General features: G+C 42.2%; 1 protein-coding gene across 16 annotated transcripts in view; it reads right to left on the reverse strand.

Moving 5' to 3' along the window:
- Nucleotides 1–16,150, reverse strand: part of tanc2b (tetratricopeptide repeat, ankyrin repeat and coiled-coil containing 2b) — a 144,207-nt gene that overhangs the window by 8,714 nt on the left and 119,343 nt on the right. For 12 of the 16 annotated variants that reach the window (XM_056365634.1, XM_056365630.1, XM_056365629.1 and 9 more), the window contains 17 exons: nucleotides 16,012–16,050; nucleotides 14,596–14,877; nucleotides 14,361–14,485; nucleotides 12,100–12,331; nucleotides 10,333–10,502; nucleotides 9,588–9,866; nucleotides 8,388–8,555; nucleotides 6,952–7,112; nucleotides 6,209–6,317; nucleotides 5,973–6,095; nucleotides 5,537–5,773; nucleotides 5,233–5,445; nucleotides 4,658–4,751; nucleotides 2,478–2,611; nucleotides 2,239–2,362; nucleotides 1,405–1,580; nucleotides 158–290 (listed from right to left, as the gene is read on the reverse strand). In XM_056365634.1, coding sequence (XP_056221609.1) covers nucleotides 158–290; nucleotides 1,405–1,580; nucleotides 2,239–2,362; nucleotides 2,478–2,611; nucleotides 4,658–4,751; nucleotides 5,233–5,445; nucleotides 5,537–5,773; nucleotides 5,973–6,095; nucleotides 6,209–6,317; nucleotides 6,952–7,112; nucleotides 8,388–8,555; nucleotides 9,588–9,866; nucleotides 10,333–10,502; nucleotides 12,100–12,331; nucleotides 14,361–14,485; nucleotides 14,596–14,877; nucleotides 16,012–16,050 — 2,799 coding nt within the window. The remainder of the gene's footprint in view (nucleotides 1–157; nucleotides 291–1,404; nucleotides 1,581–2,238; nucleotides 2,363–2,477; nucleotides 2,612–4,657; nucleotides 4,752–5,232; nucleotides 5,446–5,536; nucleotides 5,774–5,972; nucleotides 6,096–6,208; nucleotides 6,318–6,951; nucleotides 7,113–8,387; nucleotides 8,556–9,587; nucleotides 9,867–10,332; nucleotides 10,503–12,099; nucleotides 12,332–14,360; nucleotides 14,486–14,595; nucleotides 14,878–16,011; nucleotides 16,051–16,150) is intronic. The other 4 variants (XM_056365632.1, XM_056365643.1, XM_056365644.1 and 1 more) reach the window with 1 other exon arrangement.

A 16,150-nucleotide genomic window follows, 5' to 3' on the forward strand; every position in this document is an offset into this window, starting at 1 on the left:
GAAACTCCAACGCATGACATTTCCAACCAAAATCTCAAATTGCATCTCAGGCAAATGACCTTTTATTTATGGTGCCACGGGACAACGATGCTGCGGTTTAAAAGAGGACCTTTGTGCGCTAAACAGTAGGCTCTTCAGTCTGCCAGCCCGCTCTTACCTATCTTGGCTCCTTTCTTGAGCAGGGCGACCACCACCGACGTGTTCCTGCAGCCCACCGCCCTGTCGAGAGGACGCATCCCGCTGTAGTCTACGTGCTCTATCATGGCCCCGTGGTCCACCAAGAACTGGACCTGGAAAGACGGAAAGGCATGTGGTGAGAATAGTCAAGGGAGAGCAACCGGTGTGAAAACACGTGCATATCTATCTGGTCCAGGTGCCGAGTCCAAGAACTGCTACTGTGAATGATATTTCTCATCTGCTCCAGACTCCAGTGAGAATTTCTTCTTAATTACTTAAAGAAAAGTACAATATTTCAAACCCAAATTGGTTCTTTGTTAAGAACAGAGGGATCAAAACAGACTCAGATGTGCAGCACAGAAGAAATGGCCTCACTTACACCCATAGCTGTGTCTGCAGCCAGCTGGATAACTGCTCATATTCAACAAATGTTGCATGTTAAATGTTGTACTTTTCTTGATGAAATACAGAAGTCTAAAAAAAAAGCAAGAATTTGCAACTGAGAAGCTGAAGCTAGAGACTGTGGACTGTACATGTATATTTTATTTTGTTGTTAACTCTGTTTTGATTTTAGAAACAATAATAACAATAATATAATATTAAACTATTGATACAGCACTTTTCAAACACAAGTTTACAGAGACATAAAAACAGAAAACACACAGTGCAATTACATATTAAAATAGCTTCAGCGCAATCGGAAAATGGAAACAGCGAAAGCAGAAGGGATTCTCCAAAATCATTTGCCAAAATCAGTGACGTCTGAGATGCAGACGGTGACAGATGGGTGAACAGATGAACAAATAACAATAGAACACGAGGAAATGATCACGCTCCTCCGCTGACCTCATGATATGAAACACTAGATTAGTAATTTGTCTCAAGGCTCAGGTGATGAAAAATAAGATAACAGCTGACATACAAGTTTTTGAGCACCAATAATTTTTTTTCTGTATATTACATTGAAGAAAAACGAACATGTTCTTCTACAGAACCTTTTTTTTTCATGTAACAAGAGAGGCCAAGGTTCACAATCACAAGCTGCCGCACAAGGACGAAATAAACTAATTAAAACTGGCGAAATGATTAAATCTAGTAAGAAACTAGTGGATCAAAAATAAGCAAAGAAGAGCACTAATCTGAGCGTCTGATTATTACTTAACTGTTTTTAACGCAGAGTGCTACGGACACGAATCAGTCGAGGTTCAATACCCAGCCCTCACTCACCACTTCAGAGTCGCCGTAGAAAGCCGCCAGGTCGAGGGGCGTGCGTCCGTTCTTGTCTGCGTGGTCGGTGGCGGCTCCACTCTCCACCAGGCAGCGGACGACAGGCAAATGGCCTTTGAGACAGGCCCAGCTCAGAGCCGTCAGACCCTCCTTATCCATCAGAGACAGGGAGGCTCCTGCAGAAAGAGACACAGCCAACCGGCTTTCACTCTAAATCCTTTGTAACCACTAAGCATTTTATAAGTAAATTCTTAATTCATTTTAATGCATTTTTAAAATCTTGCTAATTCTATTTGGCCATGATCACTGTATAAAGAACTTTAATTACCCTGATTCTTATTAATGCAGCCTGTGTGTTTTTGTATGAGAGACTATGGGGTTTAATGTTAAAAATTGAATATTTAAACAGGAATTGCTGTCAAAAAAAAAAGCAGTAGTATAATGATTGGAGTTAAAAAGTCACATTAAGTTTCAGTAGCCTTCAAATTGAGCATCCACTGTCATTTGGACTTTTATACTGTATTTCTTACATTACCATCAAACTTTTATACGAGAAAACAGGACAAGTGGTTGCACATATTTATTTCCTCAGCTATTAACTCATTGAGCATCTGTTGAGATATTCTGTATAGTATTTTAATAAAGTCATTTGGGAAAATCCTCCTGTTTATGTATGTATTCATGCTTGTGTTTACAATGTTGTATTTGTAATTTGGTTTTAGTTTTGCATGAAAATGCCCATTAGGCAAATGAATAATTAAATCAACTCAACTACAATTTGTTCGAAGCCCTAGTTTGTTTGTTTTTTTTTAAATCACAAATATGATAATTTACCTTGGGCTAATAAAAACTCCACAGTTCCCAGGTGTCCCTCTGAGGCGGCCATCATTAGAGGGGTGCGACCCTGCTTGTCAGCCAGGTTGACATCTGCTCCGTGTGTGAGGAGGAGGTCCACGATCTAAAACACCGAAATACAGCATCCATGTCATTTTACAGCAAATGGACGTCTCACTTGCTTAGTGGTTACCGCTTCTTTACTGACAGGAGGGGAAGAGACCAGGCAGACAGCTCACCTGCCAGTGTCCCTGTCGGACGGCACTGAACAGCGGGACGATGCCGCGTCTGTTGGGTTGGGCCACAGCTGCGCCCTGTTCCAGTAACAGGCGACAAACCTCCAGCTTCCCCCGACCAGAGGCTGCAGTCAGAGCTGGACACACACACACACACACACACACACACACACACACACACACACACACACACACACACACAACACACACACACACACACACACACACACACACACACACACACACACCACACACACACACCACACACACACACACACACACACACACACACACATCACAATGAGGAGAGAGAGGAAGGTAAGCAGGGTAAATGCAGTATGCACAAAGTGCCTTCATGCATGCATGGGTTTTAAACAGAAATTATAATGTATTTTGGGGTGGGTTAAGTCCGCACCCCTCACCACTTATCTCCTTCTCCTCATCCTTGAAATCTAATGTCTAATGTAAAATATAAATCTGCAGTAAATGATTTTTTGGCTACTTGGTGGCACTGGAAACAAGTTATACACAAAAGATCACCTTTTAAATTGATATAGCAAATTTATCAACATAATCATTAATTTAGAGTCCTGTCTGTGTCCACCTGAGTAATCCCAGTCAAATATTAACTCTACTTTAGCTCTGTTTCTGATCTCTATTAAATCCTGAGTGAAACACCTGACTCTTTAGCTGCTAAATACTCCACTATGTTCACGATGCTATTAAGGTGGTAAGAGTGAACCAAAACAGAGAAGTTACGACCAGAAAGCTAAACAATGAGTTGTAACCCACTATAAAGCTCAGTTAATCCAGTGATAGCTTCAGATTCAGGTTCATAATCAACCTGTTTTACATTGTCCATTTGTTTTCACACTGTCATTTTGTGCACTCTTATTAGAAACATATTGATTATAAGCTGATTTAAAGCAAAATCTGACCACAAAAAATGCAGAGAAGAGAAGAAGAAAAGAGAAGAGAAAAGAAAAAGAGAATAAGAGAACAGAAGAAGAAAAGAGAAGAAGAGAAGAGAAGAGAAGAGAAGAAGAGGATACACTTGAGACCTTTTGGGAGCAAAGGCCTTTGAAAAGACATCTTCTTGAATGTAATGACTATAATTGGAATAATTAAAGTCGAGTGAATCCATGTCTTATGATCTGAGTGGTAGCAGGCCTGGAAGGGTGACCCTGGTCAGCCTGCTGCAAGATCCTTTTAATACACACAGTTCAGTAAGTGCATGTGTAGCCTACACGCTGTGCATGCTGCAAAAGTAAAGAATAATGTATTTCAGTGGACCTATCCAGCAACTCTGGGATTAGAAATCATCTTCAAGAATAACCCTAAAGGAGTTTTTTAAATCGAAAACAACTGGACTAGGTTATTTGTCTGTGAAGACGTTTCACCTCTCATCCAAGAGGCTTCATCAGTTCGTGTACGCATCTGACCAGGCTAGGACTGGTCCTACTTTCTGGTGTGGAGACCCAGGTATTTAACCTCTTGTGGGCGTTCACAAGGATGATGATGTCACTGGTTCCCTTTTGTGCTCCAAGTGTCAACGACAGTCGTTTGCATGACTGTCGTTGGTGGAAAATTGCATCTTCAAGAATAACTGTCGTCCTCCTGATCCTTTATAAACAATGAAAGCACGGCTGAGTGAGAACAAGTCCCCTCTCCATATGACAGCGAGAAGCAGCCTCTCCAACGCTCCAGCAGGGGAATAATGCTCGCAATGAGGTTTCATAGCTTTAGGTTACAATGATACATTACATTTCTCAACACCCTGCCACAGTGCAATCAGACTAGTCATTTCTAAAGCACCCTAGAGCACACTCATCCTTCCCCCCTCCCCCTCCTCAGTGTGAGCCCAGCCCTGTCTCTGCTCCAATGACACCACTGCACTGCCATCAGCATCTGACGCAGCAGCAGCAGCAGCAGCAGACACACACAAGAAACGATCTCTCATATCCGCACTGCAGCGCTCTGCCTCACAGTGTCACACAGAAAAAAGCCTCTCACAAAACACATCACAGATCCTTAAAAACATACGTCTCAGGACAAACTAGAGTGTGTTACATTTGTCCATGGACTTCACAGCTACATGAACCATTAAGCTTTCACAGTCATCTGTCCGTACTGAATTCAGGCTTTTATTGGTGTGATGTCTGGGCTACAGGAAGTATTCCCACCTGTCTCCCCCCACAGGGTGTCAAAGTTATTGATTTGAGCCCTCTCCACCTCCTCTTCATCTTTCTCCGGCAGGTCCAGCAGGTAGGACACGATCTGACGGGGAACAAGGTTCAAGATGACACAGATTAATGTCCAGGTTTATGACAGTCCAAGAGGTTAAATACAAATAAATACAATAATTATTATTATATACAAAATAAAACCACTTATTTTAAAGCTTTCCTTTTGAATCTGTTGTAATCTGTTTGAAAGGCTGAATTTTAGAAAACTGACAATCATCATTAGTAACGACACTGACCACCAGACTTTGGTCAGTCAGTTTCACAAAATTATAATTATCATAGAGCAACAAGAAGGAGTTACCACATATCATAACTCATATTATAACTGTATTTCCATTTAACTTCTTTTCTCTTCCTTCCTGCTTTCTCTGTTTCCTCTCCCTCCTTTCACTCTTTCTCACATTCAAACTGGTATAACTGGTATACACTTCTATAGTGCTTTCTCTCTCAAGCCATTAATGCTTCACCACCTGATTCTGCTTCTCCTGGCTCTCTGACCCGCCCTGCCGTACCTCTGTGTATCCCATACTGGCTGCAGCGATGAGGGCCTGCTGGACTGCGTGGCTCTTGGTGAAGGCCGCCTGTTGTTGGGTCTGTGGTGACTGCTGCTGCTGTTGTGGCCCCATGCTCCAGTCACACTGGATGAGGAACTTCACCACCTCCATGTGGCCCCTCAGCGCCGCGTGAACCAGAGCACACTGCCCATTCTTATCCAAGTGGTCCACCTGGCGACAGGACGAGGGGGGGTTTGATCAGGTACACGAGTAAACACAGGAGGAGGTGGGACGGAGGGAATTTTTCTGTGCAGTTTCATACCTTCGCTCTCCTGCGGCAAAGTGCGGTCACGATGGCCATGTGTCCCCCGGCGGCAGCGTAGCCCAGCGGTGTGAGGCCACTTTCGGACGGGGCGTCGACAGAGGCGCCGAACTCAAGCAGCAGAGCCACCATGTCCATGTAGCCCAGGTGGGAGTGGACGCACAGGACGGGGGCATTGTTCAGCACCTCCGTACGGTAGTTCACATTGGCGCCGCCCAGCATCAGTAACCGGCTCACCTGGAAGACGTGCAGGAAATAAATAAAAAAATGAAGTAACACAAAGTTAGCACTGCATAGTAAAGCTTCAAATATTGAAAAGCAGGAGAGAGGAAGACTTCTGTGATGCATATTTCAAGAGTTACTCTTGATTTGGTACCCAGAACATGTTGAAATATTCTTTCTGTATGACTTCTCTCTGCCATGTTAGCGCCTGTACCTTGATGTTGGGAGTGTAGAGGTTTCGAAGTGAAGAAAGTGCAGCTGAAAGGCCCTCCGTGCTGTAGGATACCCACAGGCCTTGCAAGATAGATGAGGAAACCCCGACTTTCTTGCTGAGACCCTTGAACAGAGAGATAGAGTGTAAATATTCATTACTTTGGCACCAGACCACAGCTGTGTGTGTGTGTGTGTGTGTGTGTATATAGATGTATGCAGAGCCACATAATAGTATACCTTGAAGATATGTGCTTTGAGGATGTGATGGCCCAGCTCAATAGTCTGCTGTCTGTTCAGCTTGTTCTCCTGCCGAGAAAACCAGAAGGCCAGTAGGGTGTGCCCGCTCCTGCAGGGATGACAAACGCAGAATCTTTCAATACCTGAGCCTGAGTCATCGGGTCATTACGTTGTGTTATCGTCTACACAGTTGGTGCAATCGGTTTTTAATTATAGAACATGAAATAAAATGTTCTATAAGACTTCCTCTGTAGGATAAAAATAATGTACCTGTGACTAACAGGGAGATTTCTCTTTATACAGAGTCATGGATGTGGCTTTAAAAGTACTAGTAGTGCTGGTAGTAAGTAAAAAAAGAGTGATGAATAGTAACTAACGTACATATATTTCAAAATAAATGCTTAAAGATGTAACTCTAATTTTTGTTTTTAATCAAAATCCTGTTAATTCTACTTTTTGAAAAACAGATTTCTGAACAACCTCATCCATAAATTCATCCACAACTTCCAAAAATAATTTGTCAGTATAAAGCAGTGCATTCTGGGTGATCAACCCCCCAATAAAACCTTGTTTTAATTCCCTTGCGTTTTATGGCCCCTCTCAGCTTCCTCCTATCCAGATGTCCTGTTTCCAGATGGGATAATTAAAACTCCTGAAGCAAAACGCTAAAAAATTTCTTTTCTTAAAAATTGCTGTTTTCTCCTGATATCATTCACACCACCATGTCTCCTGCCTGTCCTCACCTTGGATCACAGAGGAACTTTGTCTTTTCTCCCTCTTCTCTCCAGATCAACCACTCCCTGAAGGAGGGGTGAACAAACATCCTTGTGCCGTCCCTCCTCTTCACCAGGAAGACAGACAGGTTGTCCACACGTTGCTGGAAATCCTCCCAGTCCAGTGTTCCCTACAGCCACACACATCATCTCCATGTTATTTTGGACACCGAATACTGTTTCGTACAGCACTGACACAGTGTTTATGTCAACAGCTGATATTAGACGTGGTCTCTGTGCATGGAAACAAGCCATCACTTATTGTTTTTAGAATCTAAGTTATCTATCTATGATCATAGAAGAAGTGTTAGGTGTCCGACAACACTGTGCATTAACACTCTCACTGACAAAACAATACATGTCGACGTCGCTCATTCCACCCAAAAAGAAAGAGAATCCTTGCTCCATCTGGAACTCATTAAATGAATTCAATATAATTTGAATTTATCTATTTTTTCATGCAAATAAAAAAAAAAGACTGTTAAATCCACTGAAAGCTTTAATCTTAATTATTTAACATTAAATATTCAATAATATGCAACAAGTCAAGTCAACAAGGTATTATCTCTAAACAGTTTTGCACCCACAAACTAAGAGGAATAGCTTGATCAGGACTGTGTGGGTGTGGTTTGAAAACCAAACCGCACTGTGTCACCTTTCTGTTATCTGAGCTTCAGCTTCAAACCAGTGAGAAAATCACAGAGCGGACAATAAATATTCGTGATGGTGAAGAACTATAAGATATGGTGCGTTCATGTAAGACCGGACCTCGTCGTTCATAGAAAGAAGCCTATTCAAAAATACATTTTCAGGGCCTTTAAGTGCGTTTCTGTGCTACACAAACATCTGACACCATTTTATGAATTTCGATTGAATTACCGACTCATTGACTTTAGCTCGATGGAGTAAACGCACAGATTAGCACGAGATTACTGCACAAGGTAACTAAAACCCTTTTTTAAACCCAAATTTCATACATATTAAAATTCTGCTCTTTAAATGTTGTACTTGGAAAATTGACTTTGATACCGACTGGATCACCAGGGCCATTTGATAATACTTTAATTCTTTTCAAGAGCTTGAGATATGAACCTTTTACTATCCACTGCTCCACCTGTGGGAGACTAAGAGCTGCTCTGAAAATCTCTAGGAAGTTACAACATGCAACATACAATATGTACTGTGCCTATTGATTACAGCCTTTTCTGGTCTTTCTTAAAAAGAACACTGTTCTACAGTTACCAAGGTACAATTTACAACAGTGTATACTACAGAAACATTAAAAACATACTCCCTACCTTTCAAACAGTGTAGCTGTCTAAAGATCAACAATACTAAATCTTTCTCATTCAGGCCAAACCCCACAAAACGAGAGCACGAGGTCTTGTATGCTTAAGAATTATTACCTGCAGTGAACCGGAGTTGATGGCCTGATATATCTGCTCGTCGGTGAGCGGGTGAAGCGAGGCCACGGCCACGTTGAGCAGAGGAAGTGCCCGCTCGAACGACGACTGCGTGGGGAAGCGCATGTTGCACTGCAGCAGGTACACCTCAGCGAGGTTGACTGGAACCACCTGAGGAGGGAGGGCGAGAGTCTGAATTACAATGCTGATTTTCCTTTGGATCAGCTCTACAGAACGATGAATAATGGATCGTGTTTGTGAAGCACATCTTCAACTATTCCACATGGTCTTCCTCAGAGAAGAGAAATGTGAATTTATTGGTTGCCATTTTTCATGGAGCCTGCGAGCCTGCTTTTGAATACTGAAATTAAATGAACCTGGGGGTGTGAGATAAAATATTTCATTATGAAACACACACTGAAACAATTCAACAAAATTATTTATCAAAAAGGTGTTTGATTCTGACTGTCAAAAAGAAGATTTTATTACACTACTTTTACACAAAGCATCTCAGGGTGCAGGTAAATAAAAGCAATGCCTTTCCAGTGGGGCCGTTGCAAGTTATGAGCAACGAGGTATTTAGGTTTTCAAAGTTTGGCACTGTGGGCTTCCACATGCAGACAACTCGAGAACCCCCACCCAACATCTCCCCTCGCCCCAACTGCTATGTTGTTTGTTCACATTTTGGCAAATTGGCACCATTAAAGTGTGCTGAATTAGCTATTAGCAGGTCCTGTTTGCAGTGTACCCATGAATCTACAGACAACTATCACTGGCTCACTTTGATGCTGAAGAAAACTTAAAAACATGATTATTCTCAGGCGACTTCTGCTATTATTTCTAAGCAGGTTTATGGACATTTTTCGTGACGGACATTGAAGATAGTGATCACCTCGGAGAGGATAAATCACACTACATCTAAAAAGTCTGTGTGATATGTCTGTGTGTTAAGATTTGACTTTTGAGTTATGACTCGAATGATGCAAATTGAAGCAATCAGGATTTGCAGGGTTCCTTCATTTCAGTTGTTTTTAGAACACCTTCCTGCACTTGTCCCTTTCATCTCACACGGTATCTTTGTCTCACGCCTCTGCCTCTCGCCGTTGAAGAGGAACGCCTCACAGTTTGAAAACCTCTGCTTTACATACGCCACCTTAAGCCGACCCTGTGAAAACCCATTAAACCGAAGCAGTAATGCCGCACCTTATAGCTGGAGCTTTTGAGGACAAGGTAGCCCTTCTCGATGAGGTCAAAGGTGAGTTTGAGGTACAGATAGGAGCCCTGACTCAGGGCCTTGAGGTGGGCGCTGAGCTTGCCGAAGGTGGTGTTGTCCATCTTGCCGTTGAGCGAGATGTTGTTCTGGATCTCTGGGCTGCTGTGGATGCGGTGCAGGATGTAGCCCTGCAGGTCCTGGTCTATGGCGTCGTTCTCCTCCAGGCTGTCCAGAGAGATGCGGTGGAACGGCAGTGCGTTGGTAATCTCCTGAAGAGACCCAATCGTTTCAGTCAGGTGACATCCGTTCAGACATTTTGATATATTTGACCACATCCTACATACTTACTAACAAAGGTGAACGAACTCACATGCAGGTCAAAAATAAAGTACAACATGCGATGAGGAACTTTATCTTTTATTCATGAGGAAGAAATAGGTATAAAGTGGGGGGAGACAAATATAGCCAAGAGAGAACCAATACAATTCTGATTTCATTCATATCCTCTGCATAATGTGCACAGAGGAAAAAGGAAAAGGTCAGAGACAAAGAGGCTACAGTTGTACTCGAGACAAATCTAATACTGTCAGTTAGTGGCTTCTAGTTGATGCAAAAATAACCCACTCAAAGTGTTATTTAACCCTCGCTGGCAAATAAAAACTAGTCCCTCCATTCTGGATTTAAAAGATGCAAGCAGTGAGATCCACTGTCATCAATATATCATTTGTCCTCTACCTGTAATGTGGTTCTGACTGTGACCACAAGCTTGAGCCAGGGAGGGAACTTGTTGATGGTTTTGGTGAGGAAGGACACGATGGTGTCTCCGTAGTCTGGCTTGTGGAACTCTGCCTCATTCAAACCGTCGATGAGGATGATGAGGTCCTCCTCGGAATTGATCTTCCTCTCTGAAAAACGTGAAAACAGACATAGGTTTAGGAAATATTTTATATAAATGATGGACTGTAATGAAAAACTATCTGCAGTTTGAGCTTCAAGGTTCATTCTTGACCTTATAAATAGCAGATTAACCGGAAGAAAAAAAAATATTCTCAGCACAGGCACAAGGTCCAATTTACTTTCAACCACATCTCATGGCCTTCCTCTGCAAATGGCAATTGCTTAATAGTCATAAGCTTGGAAACAAGTTTGGAGTAAATTGTTTTTTTTTTTTTTGTCATACCTACTTTTTCTATATGACAAAAAGTTTTAAATTTAACTATATATTCAAAAATGAATCATCACAGGTTTTGCTTTCATCTCTATTTCAAATGAAGTTTTCAGTGAAGCTCGGGTTTGTTTTAATAAGTCAGGAGGCTTAGAGGAAATTCATACACTGAGATCATGAACTTTAATCTTGATTATATTGAGAACACTGTGCACAGGAGGCAAATAATATCATGCACCAAGGACTTGAGTCAAAGTATAAATTGGAGGCCGACGTCCGAACAGGCATCAATTATAATTTGCCTAAAGCGCAGTGTTTGAATGGTGAAGTAAATGACTTCAAATTATTACAAAATCCAGATCATTATGAGGAATGTGCAAAAGTTCAAACCAACAGAGCAAATAAAACAAAGAGGCAGAATAACATCGAGAGGCCTTTAAATCACTTTGAGCTATAGATGTCTGCACTTTTCAAACTACAGTCATCTAAAGTTTTTATGCAGTGGATTATTATTTACTTTATACAGATGATCTCATACATCCAGTTTCCATGGAAGACATGGATACAATGCAAATGTCAGCTCACAGAATAAAGTCTGTGTTGCATATCTGTCATTTTAAAAAGTGCCCAGCCCTTTGCTGGAGTTATATACATGTATAAATACATTCAGATATGAGAAAGCTTCCATTCAAATCACCATGTATGATGAAATATTCAGATCCTTTCCTAAGGTAAATGCATTGATACCACAATGTAAAACTAAAATGGCCCCTGTGACTGATACTTTATTTTGTATTACATTATTAATACAGTTGCATCAAGGTGGAGATACTTTTAATAATTACTCAGCAGTAGTAGGTAGTTTGATCTGTTGAGTAAGATCAAACCAGAGGATCATGAGATGATTAACGTGGGAGGAAAGAAGAAAAAACTAAGTTCTGATATATTCATTTGGATTTGTTTTGGCAGATTTCTCCAGTCTGCGATACCTCTAGTTCTTTGGGCATCAAACAATGACTTAAATTAAACCAAGTGAGAATTTTAGAGAAGAAATGACTCTGGATGAACGTTTTACAACTTATGTATTGTGTGATAAGAGAACACAACCACACGCTGTTTTTTATTTTTTTGGAAGAGGTAAGAAGCCAAAAAGGGAAGCGCTGGTTTTTAATCTGAGGAGTAAAAACTAACGTCCGCTGTCAGATAGATGTAGTGGATTATGTCACTCTGAAGAACAGAACAACATGAAATAGAAATACTCAAGCAAAGTATCTAGGATTGTACCTAAGTGCAATGGTTGAGTAAATGTACTTAGTTACACTGTTCAACTGTCTCACCTTTGTAAAGTGCGTCCAGGGGTTCTAGGACCCCCCTCCTGAAAGAGGCCAGGGGGTCCTGGACGCAGGAGCGCAGACTCAGGATGCTCTGTAGGTGCGGCTCCCTCAGCATCTGCTCCCTGTAGGCGACGAGGTGCGGCGAGCGGCACAGCAGAGCCGCCACGTTGTGCACAAACTCCGGCACCAGGCAGGTGTAGGCGTTATCTGCCTGGCAGTAGTGGTACGCCACCACCTGGGGGCGACAGAGAGTTGAGGGAAAGATTGCAGCCCGGTCAGTGGGAAACATATGGGCATTTCCACTCCCTCCTGGTAATCCTAACCTTGACCAACCTTTGGGTATTGCAAAAGTGATTGAAGATCAGTGTCAAGGAGCCTGGGAGTCCGATGACACAAATTCAAAAATAACACTTTTTTTTTTTTTTTTTCTCGGCTCTACTGGTGCACAGCCAGTTTTCCCAGCGTCTACTACTGCTACAACTCATTTGAGATTGAGTCAACTTCATGGTGGATGATTGCAGTATAATGAAACATAATACTTCTCGTTTCGCTGTACGGTTTTAGCCATTAATAATTCATGGTTTCCGCCTGCCAAGAGAGACTGATTCGGAGTCAGTGCATGCATGCTCGTGTGTGAGATGACTGTGGCACGAAGGAGTCAAGTGTTAAACCGTCATATTTCACAGCTGTGGACTTGAAACATGTTCAAATGAATGATTAAATGAACGAATGAATGAGTAAAAACGTTATCTTAGGATGGACATGTAGTGACATTGGGAAATAGCAGAAGGGCAGGTGGATTTTCTGAGAGGTCAGCCGGCTAAACAATAGCAGCAGGTGTGACCAGGCGATTCCTGGGGACTGAGAGATCACAGAGGGTTTGAATTTTCAGAGGCAGTGGCAGCGATCAGAGGCCAGTGAGAAAAAGGGAATGGGGAAAAAAAAAAAAAAAAAAAAAGACTAATCAAAATGGAATGCTAATTTTTGGTCACAATGGAATAAAGGGCTTTAAAACAAAAGGGGTGAAAAAGGGAGTGAGCTCAATTATTAATGCACAGAGTTAACAAGATCTAATAGCTTGGCTGGGAAATGGCTTTCTGCAGGTATAAATATTTCATAAGGCTCCCTGGCAAAGTTGTTTTTTCTTTTTTAAACACATCTGCATAATGCATCAGGCTGGGACTGGGGATGCAGATGGCTAAGCAACAGGGGGGGGGCACCGAGGTGCAACAGCAGACAGGAAAAAGAGCGGGAATAAGAGCCGGTCTCACACATCATATAGGTTTACAGTTGCAGGGAGGTTACAGGAAGTTAAATACCCGGGTAATTTAAAAAAAAAAAAAAAAAAAAAAAAAAAAAAAAAAAGAGCGTCACATAAATTATGCTGAAATTCTTAAAAAGGTAAAAACAAAGTCGCAGCTTATCTCCACCTGTTTTGAAGTCTGCCACCTACAGAGGAAGCTCCGCGTGAGTTGTATGAAACGTGGACTTTCTCTCAAAAGCCTGAAACCGTATCGTTTCTGACAGAACCTGCGGCCATGTCCGCGCTCCTATTATGGAGAGGCATTTTCAAAAGAGCGTATCATTGGCTATCCTACCACCTCTGTTGCCACCAACGGGAAAAATTAAGACATAAAAAGGAGCCGTTTTAAATTATCTCGCAGTTTTTCAATTAGTGCCAGACTGTAGCTGGGAAATTTCACGCTGAACCAGAAACACAACGGAAATTTAATGCTATAATAAGATGACCATTGTAGTGATAGAACTATGTTTCCTTTGATGAAGAAAAAACGAAAGGAAAAAAAATAAAAACTGACAATGCTGTAGTATGCAAATAGGGCCCTTGACACAATATTTGGCAAATGGATATATTTTTTTTCATTTCACACCACTGTGAGAGGAAAAGGGGGAAATGGAGGTGTGTGGGGAGGCAGAAATGTTCCTAAGTGGCTTGGGATTGTGCACTTATCTTCTCGTAAAATATGGCAATTAAATGAGAGCTGGAGATTTCACTTTAAATCACTACAAGCGCACTTATTTTAGGAGTAAATGGCTGAAAAATAGATCATTTGCATTTGTAAGAGAAAGCAATGGGAGGAGAAAGAGTCGAAAACGCACCAATCGACCATCAGAGAGTATTTCAGTATTTAGAGACAATTGTTCAACCGATTTTCTTTTGGAAGACTTGAGGGTGTTTTCGTGTGTGTGTGTGTGTGTGTGTGTGTGTGTGTGTGTGTGCACATGGTCCCAGGTGTATCTGGTACCTGAGACGCCAGCCTCCTCATGGCTTCTTCCTGACGCCGCCTCATCTCTGGGGTCCCGGGACAGCTGCCTCCTCCCAGGGTGCCATGCGTGGGCTGTGGCTGGGTGAGAGGGAGCCCCTCTCCATCTGGACACAAGACAACACACACACACACACACACACACACACACACACACTTAGTTATTCTCAAAACAAAGCGCCTTCAGCTCACACGTAAAGATGAGTGGATGCCTTACGTTTGGGTGAGGCCTGTGGGCTGTCGGAGGCGATCTGTCTCATGCGGGTGCCGTGGCAGCTGAGAGCCACCAGGCGAGAGATGATGGCGGTCTTGCCGAAGCCGATGTTGCCGACCACTACCACGCCGCGGTTGGTGCTGGCGTTGGGGCTGTTGAGGTGGGCGTCGATCTCCTGGAAGAGCCACTCGCGGCCCGTGAACACGGAGTCCATGGTGATGCTGGGCACCTCAAACAGCAGAGGTTTGAGGGCGATGTCTTGAGGACGATAGGGTGCAAAACGCACTGAGGGGTCAGGGACACAGAAACCTGGTTAGTGGTATTTCAGCTATAAGCAACATTTCTGTTCTTCTACGCAGCCACATAAACACCCACATACTATATCTGTGCATAAACAACTGATAAGAGTGAACAGTTAGTTAATCAGAAAAATCTTTTTAAACATTTAACTACAACAAAACAAGGTTATTTCTGTTGATTTTAGGTGAATTTAACCTATATCTATATCTAATAAAGCATAAACAATGATATTTATGATATTTCACGTCAAGGATTGACATAATTGAAATAACAATGACCTGCATCTTATGAAATCAAATAGAAACTGATGAGACAGTGATACAGCAGTCTGTTGTAAAACGTTCTAGCTCGGACAGATTTGATTATTGTTGGAAAATGTTCACCAAGATCTCACTGTAAACTAAGGATTAAGAATAGGAATAATTAAGACAGAAAATTTCACCCAACTTCACAGAGGAAGTTCATACTGGTATTATTAGTTTGTATTATTCACATTATCTTCTTCTCCTCTTTGATTACAAACCTATATTTTGCAACAAAACACATCAAAATTAAGTGTGCCGTTTTATGTGTTTTGAAATTTGCAGAAAGTCAAGGGAGCGACTGCTCTAACAGCCACAGCCGACTGTTGATTTTACTCACTAGAGGGAGTCATTAAACTGAAGTCCTCCAGAGGTTGGGCATGTTTTCAGCAGAACATATGGACCATTAAAGACTAATGAGGCTAAAATGAATCTGGTATGAACTTCTGAAGCTGTGTGATAAATTCTGTGTAAAATTTAGTCTGCTGCTTCTGGGTGTCATCTCCTGGGTCGTCTTTTAAACTGATTTGAGCTTTGAGAGTGTGCTCTCTTTCTATCTGGTGTGTCGTTCCTTTAAATGTTAAATCAGCATCCGGTAATTATGCCTGATTTTTCCAATGTGAGTTGTACGTGAATAATACAAGTGCTGTGTGTGTGTGTGTGTGTGTGTGTGTGTGTGTGTGTGTGTGTGTGTGTGTGTGCGCGAACGCCACTCGACTAGACTGCTTTGACTTGTAAAAGCACCGGCCAGCAAGCAGGGGCGACGGTGAGCAGAACGTGCCGCCTGATGCAACAAATGAAAATTAAAGTAACTTACGTGACTGGGATTGCCAGGCATGGGTGTTATTAGCGGAAGCTGAGACGAACAGCAAGCAAAAGATAGACAGAGAGAGAGAGAGAGAGAGAGAGAGAGAGACAGAGAGTGAGAGCAGAAACAGTAGTGAGAGAGGGAGGGA

This window comes from Seriola aureovittata, chromosome 21 (assembly GCF_021018895.1).
Source record: "Seriola aureovittata isolate HTS-2021-v1 ecotype China chromosome 21, ASM2101889v1, whole genome shotgun sequence".
Classification (NCBI taxonomy): Eukaryota; Metazoa; Chordata; class Actinopteri; order Carangiformes; family Carangidae; genus Seriola; species Seriola aureovittata.